This window comes from Staurois parvus, unplaced genomic scaffold (genome assembly GCF_062004578.1).
Source record: "Staurois parvus isolate SC_StPar_1 unplaced genomic scaffold, SC_StPar_1.0 ptg000132l, whole genome shotgun sequence".
NCBI lineage: Eukaryota > Metazoa > Chordata > Amphibia > Anura > Ranidae > Staurois > Staurois parvus.
The window spans coordinates 2,633,816-2,640,000 of NW_028317928.1; the positions used below are offsets into that span (position 1 = coordinate 2,633,816).

At 45.6% G+C, this 6,185-nt stretch overlaps 1 protein-coding gene across 3 annotated transcripts in view; it reads left to right on the forward strand.

Annotated features, from left to right (window-relative positions):
* Nucleotides 1–290: 290 nt before the first annotated feature.
* Nucleotides 291–6,185, forward strand: part of LOC149466154 (uncharacterized) — a 13,732-nt gene continuing 7,837 nt past the window's right edge. For all 3 annotated transcript variants that reach the window (XM_089672779.1, XM_089672780.1, XM_089672781.1), the window contains exons 1-4: nt 291–410; nt 4,007–4,109; nt 5,550–5,693; nt 5,775–5,883. In XM_089672779.1, coding sequence (XP_089528905.1) covers nt 4,017–4,109; nt 5,550–5,693; nt 5,775–5,883 — 346 coding nt within the window. In that variant the 5' untranslated portion in view covers nt 291–410; nt 4,007–4,016. The remainder of the gene's footprint in view (nt 411–4,006; nt 4,110–5,549; nt 5,694–5,774; nt 5,884–6,185) is intronic.

The following is a 6,185-nucleotide window of genomic DNA, read 5'->3' on the forward strand; positions in this document are numbered from 1 at the left end:
ACAGTACATTTGAAGTCAGATGTAAAAAATATACCTTGGAATTACATACACAAAAAAAATGTCCTCAAAGCTGGAGGTTCAGACGCCATTTTTTTGTAGACAGCGGAAGTGCTGAACAAGGTTCAGTCTACCAGCGGTAAGCGCCGAACTGCGCCTCCTGCTGGCCATTCCTCTGCATTCCACACGTTTCCACCTCTAAAGAGCGCTCATTATCCGCCAGGAAGAACCGGAAGTGAGCAGGCAGCCATAGTCTTGTAGTCCAGCGGCGGCCATTTTGTCGTGGTCCACCAGGAAGTTGTTGAATTGACAAAAAAAAAGGGGGACGAGTGTCAGATTGGCTTGCTCTGCCTATTGTGTCTTTATTCCTGCAGTGCTGGCTGGCTGTGGCTGGGCTGACCAGGCTGAAACAGGTATGAGGAGCCAATGGCTGTTATTGTTGTCTGTCTTGGGGAGGATTGTAGCTGTAGGAGGAATGTTACCAATGTGAACCTACAGGGGGTGTTAGTGGTGGTCAATCAACCTTGATTAGAGTCCAGAAGCCCCCAAACAAGGGGTTGCCTTATTACTCTGGCATGAAATGTTGCCTAGCCATTCTCAGTGCCTGCTATTGGTCAGGAGCCATCGTAGTATTAACCAATAGCGAAGGCAGACCGCTGTACCAACTTTATCGGAAGCCTGTCATCAAAAAGTAATAGGGATCTCCAATGCAGATCTCCTTCTGAAAATGCTGATGGCCTGCTTGCTGTTCTGATCCTCAGGCTGCAGTGACTTCCAGCTGCACACCTGGAACAAGTAGGTGGGTTTGAACGACTTTCCTCTGATCTGCATCCTTCTTCTGGGCTGGTGATTACCAATTGCAAACTGTGACTCGGCACGATTTTTTTTGAGTGCCAGAGCCATTTTTGAGTTAAAGAAAAAAAAAAGAAAATAATTTTAGGCCTGAAGACTAATTAAACTCCCCCCCCCCAAACGTTATATATTTCCTGAAAGCAGGCACCCTAGAACAGTGGTCCTCGAACTGCGGTCGGGGGGCCAGGTGCTGCTTTTTGCATGTCTTTATCTGTCTCTTGGGGCACTATTCCTCCCACTGATACGAAACACTATTCTTCCAACTGACGCCAAAAATGGGGCACCATTTCTGCAACTGACGCCAAAAATGGGGCACCACTTCTGAAACTGACGCCAAAAATGGGGCACCGCTTCTGCAACTGACGCCAAAAATGGGGCACCCCTTCTGCAACTGACGCCAAAAATGGGGCACCGCTTCTGCAACTGTCGCCAAAAATGGGGCACCACTTCTGCAACTGACGCCAAAAATGGGGCACCACTTCTGCAACTGACACCAAAAATGGGGCACCACTTCTGCAACTGACGCCAAAGATGGGGCACCACTTCTGCAACTGACGCCAAAGATGGGGCACCACTTCTGCGACTGACGCCAACGATGGGGCACCATTTCTGCGACTGACGCCAACGATGGGGCACCATTTCTGCGACTGACGCCAACGATGGGGCACCATTTCTGCGTCTGACGCCAACGATGGGGCACCATTTCTGCGTCTGACGCCAACGATGGGGCACCATTTCTGCGTCTGACGCCAACGATGGGGCACCATTTCTCCGACTGACGCCAACGATGAGGCACCATTTCTCCGACTGACGCCAACAATAGGGCACCATTTCTCCAACTGACGCCAACAATGGGACACCATTCCTCCCAATGATACCATGTGGTGCCTATGTGGTGATGTTTACTGATGCCAGGAAAACTTCTAGTCCCGCTGGCCATAGTCCAGTTTAGAAAGTGTGGAGACCCCTGCCCTAGAGAGTAAAATAGCGAAGATGACATAAACCCCTGAAAACATATTTTCCCAAAGCAGACACCCTGGAGAATAAAATAATGGGAGTTCCAATATTATTTGGCAGATGATATTAGCGCAACAGTCTTTGAAATAAAAAATTTGAGTAAATCATACACTAAGGTTAGGTTTAAGGCACAATAACACAATATATTCTTAAATTTTTTTTCGTAAAATATGAAAGGTGAGGTTTCACTGAGTAAATGGATACCCAACATGTCAAACTTTGAAACCGTGAAACGGCGTCAAACTTTGACACACTAAATGTTCAGGTTGCTCCGAGTAAACAGATACCCAACATGTCAAAACTTGAAACAGTGAAATGGCGTCAAACTTCGGCAAACTAAATTTTCAGGTTGCTCCGACTCAATAGATACCCAACATGTCAAACCGTGAAACTGCATCAAGCTTCGGCACACTATATTTTCTGGCTGCTTTCAGTAAATAGATCCCCAACATGTCAAAACTTGAAACCTTGAAATGGCTTCAAACTTCGGCGCACTATATTTTCCATAGGCGACCCTTTAAAAGCCCCCTACAGGTCATCAGTTTATAGATAACCATGAAAAATAGGCTTAGAATTGTAGGTCTCATTCTGGCATGTGCGGCGATATGTAAGAAGTGTAAGGCAATTGACTTTTTGTGTGTAGGTACCCCCAATGTGTGCTTTTTTGTTTGCCTATGTGGGGGTGGAGGGGCCTCAAAAAAACTTTTCAGGTGGTATTGTAAGTGCTTGGGTGTAACTTTATTTTTTTTTTGCTTTTTTTTTTTCATCACATAGAGGGCAAAAAGTCCCCTTTGTGATTTTTTTTTTTTTTTTTTCTTCTTACAGGTTAAGAAGCAAGACACCAATGTCTTGTAAGGGAATCGCCACTTCTATGTACAGGAAAAGATCTGGTTGTGTTTTTTAATGAAGCATTAAATTTCCCACCTGTCCTCCAGTGAAGCTAATGGAACGCAGATTGTGGTTCATTAGGTTCTTCCCCAGCCAGTTTGGCAGACTTTGCTACTCCACCTTCTCTAGCCACTGTGTGACCAGAGGGAGATGTTGGTCACATTTGTAATGATTGCCCATTTGTTGATTGCGTATTGGAATGATTGCCCCTTTGTTGCCAGTGTCTTGTAACAATTGCCCAATTGTTGCCGGCTCTTTTTAACATTTGTGGGTTTGCTGTCTTTGTATAGCACTGTTGCCCCTTTTATGTCAGGATAGGGTTCCATGTTTTGCCTAAATATTGGCATGTCCGTTTGTTTAGAGTGGCCTTTCTCAACCTTTTCAATATGGAGGAACCCTTGAAATAACCTTCCAGTCTCAGGGAACCCCTGTTAAAAATGAATATATCTACAACTCATGATACATTAGTGTGATGGTCAGTGGGAAGAATGATCCTTACACATGTGGACATTGGGAAGAATTCCCCCTTAGAGATAGCTAAAAAGATCAATGGTGTCAGTGGGAACTTATCTGAGAGGCAGAAATTGCTCACTGCCCAAGGAACCCCTGGTAACCTCTGGAGGAACCCTAGGATTTCATTGAACCCTGGCTTAGAGTATCCCATTTCACTGCAGGACCCCCCAGGAATCTCAAGAGCTCTGTTTTTCAAAAGCTCCTAGGCTTGAGTTTTGGTGAGGTTTGACACTACTGTTGGTCGGCAAGATCCAGGTTTGTGTTGGGTTTAGGTCTGCTTTATGCACAGAGCCTTGTCCTATCTTAGCAGAATGTGTAGAACTTGACTTGCTTTGACGGTAGCTTTCCATCATAGTCCAACGTTTTTAGCCACTGAGGTCTCCAGTACGGTGGCAGTGTTTTAATTATACTCCCGTATTTGGTGGATTTTAAGAGTGTGCAGATATTTTTTGATGATGTAATGCAGCAATTCTCAACCAAGGTTCCACGGAACCCTGGGGTTCCTCCAGAGGTTGCTAGGGGTTATTTGAGCTGTAGCTGATTGACCTCCTATATGATTATGCCTTCATAGTTCCAGGGCCAACACCAATGACACCAATGTCATGTAAGGGAATCACTACTTATGTGTACAGGAAAAGATCTGGTTGCATAAAGTCTTTCACCTTACTTACAATGTATGGAGGACTATTACATGTACCATTTATTTATTGCATATGTATTGCCTTTGCACCATACCCAGTGCTGCAGTCATGACTGATCCACAGACTATGGATGAGGCGAACATAATTACTGAGAAGATATTGAACTTCACCCTGGAGATCATCTACCTTATTACTGGAGAGGTGAGGAGGATTCTGGGAGGTCACATGACATCACTCCTATCTCTATTAATAAAACACAGAGCTGACCGGAGAGGTGACGAGGATTCTGGTAGGTCACATGACATTGCTCATATCTATTAACCACTAGCCTACAGGGCACTTATACCCCCTTCCTGCCCAGGCCAATTTCAAGCTTTCAGCGCTGTTGCACTTTGAATGACTATCATGCAACACTGTACCCATATGAAAGTTTTATAATTTTTTTGAGACAGATAGAGCTTTATTTTGGTGGTATTTAATCACCTCTGGGTTTTTTATTTTTTTCTTAAACAAACCAAAAACCACTGAAAGTTTTAAAAAAAAAAAACACTTTTTCTTAGTTTTCGTTATAAAATTTTGTAAATAAGTGATTTTTCTCCTTCACTGATGTGTGCTAATGAGGCTGCAGTGATGGGCATTGATAGGCTGCACTGATGGACACTAATAGGTGGCATTGATGGGCACTGATGAGGAGGCACTGGTAGGTGGCACTGTTGGGCATTGACAGGCATCACTGATGGGCACTGAAAGGCAGCACTCATATATGGCACTGATAGGCGGCACTGACTGGCACTGTTAAGTGGCACTGACTGGAACTGTTAGGCGGCACTGATAGGCGGCACTGATGCACACTGATAGGCAGCACTGATAGGGGGCACTGATTAGCAGCACTAATAGGTGGTACTGACTGGCATTGATAGGTGGCACTGACTGGCACTGATGGGTGACGCTGAAAGACAGCTCAGATGGGCACTGATATGTGGCATTGATGTGGCACTAATGGGCACTGGCAGGTGGCATGAATGAGCACTGAGAGCTGACACTGATGGACACTGACAGGTAGCGCTGCTGGGGCTACACAGATCATCAGGGCACACTGATCATCAGTGCTCTGATGATCTGTGTAGATGTCCCCTCCGAGGAATGCCGATTACCGGCTCTCTTCTTCTCTGTCAGCGTGATAGCTCGTGAGGAGAGAAATGCCGATAACCGGCATTTCCCTGTTTACATGTGATCAGCTGTGATTGGACACAGCTGATCACATGACCGAGCCGACATCCTCGGCTCTTTTCGTAGATCGGTGATCCGCTGTGTCCGAGGGACACAGCGCACCGACGATCGCCGCGCTGTGCGCTCCCGGAGCCACTCATGCGCGGTGAGAATGGGAGGACGTCATATGACGTCCTCCCAGAACGAGAGAACCACCTTGCGTCCGTCATATTATTATATGGCGGGCGGAAATCGGTTAATAAATACAGACCTGACCGGAGAGGTGAGGAGGATTCTGGGAGGGTCACATGACATCACTGAGCTGACTGGAGAGGTGTGATTCATTCTTTGATTTAAAATAAGAGATATAAAACTTTATTGTGAAATGTGAGTTGAGAACTATTTTTAGTGACCTGAACTTATCACATATAGGATTACATAGTAGTGAAGAAGACATCTGTTGAACATGTGACGACCAAGAACATGCTTTCTCCCCATGTACTGAGAAGTGACAAAAACAACAATAAGAAGATTCTAGATGTCACATGCAAGATCACCGAGCTGCTGACAGGAGAGGTGAGCGGTGCCGGGAATTATGGGCCATTGTAACAGACAAGAGATGTGTTTGGATGGTGATCGTATTGTTGTTTGCTCCAGGATGTCACCGTCTGCTTCTCATCGGAGGAGGAGGTGGAGGAGTTAGAAGAAAATAAAGACCTGTACAAGGACATCAAGACCAAGAACCGGCCACCAGCCACATCACCGGGTAAGAGGAGACTTTAATTTCTTGCATTGAGGATCCACCTAGATACACACATCCTCTGATATAAAGATATAGAAACAATAGAGGAGTGGGAGTATATAGAAGGACACAAGGATCTGTAGAAGGACGTCATGATGGAGAACTGGCCGCCCCTCACATCACCGGGTAAGAGGAGACTTTCATTTCTTGTATTGAGGATCCACCTAGATCAGGGGTGGGCAAACTTTTTGACTTGAGGTCCGCAATGGGTTCATATATTGGACCCGGGGGCCGGACCAAGAGTAGATGAATGATGTGTATGTGTC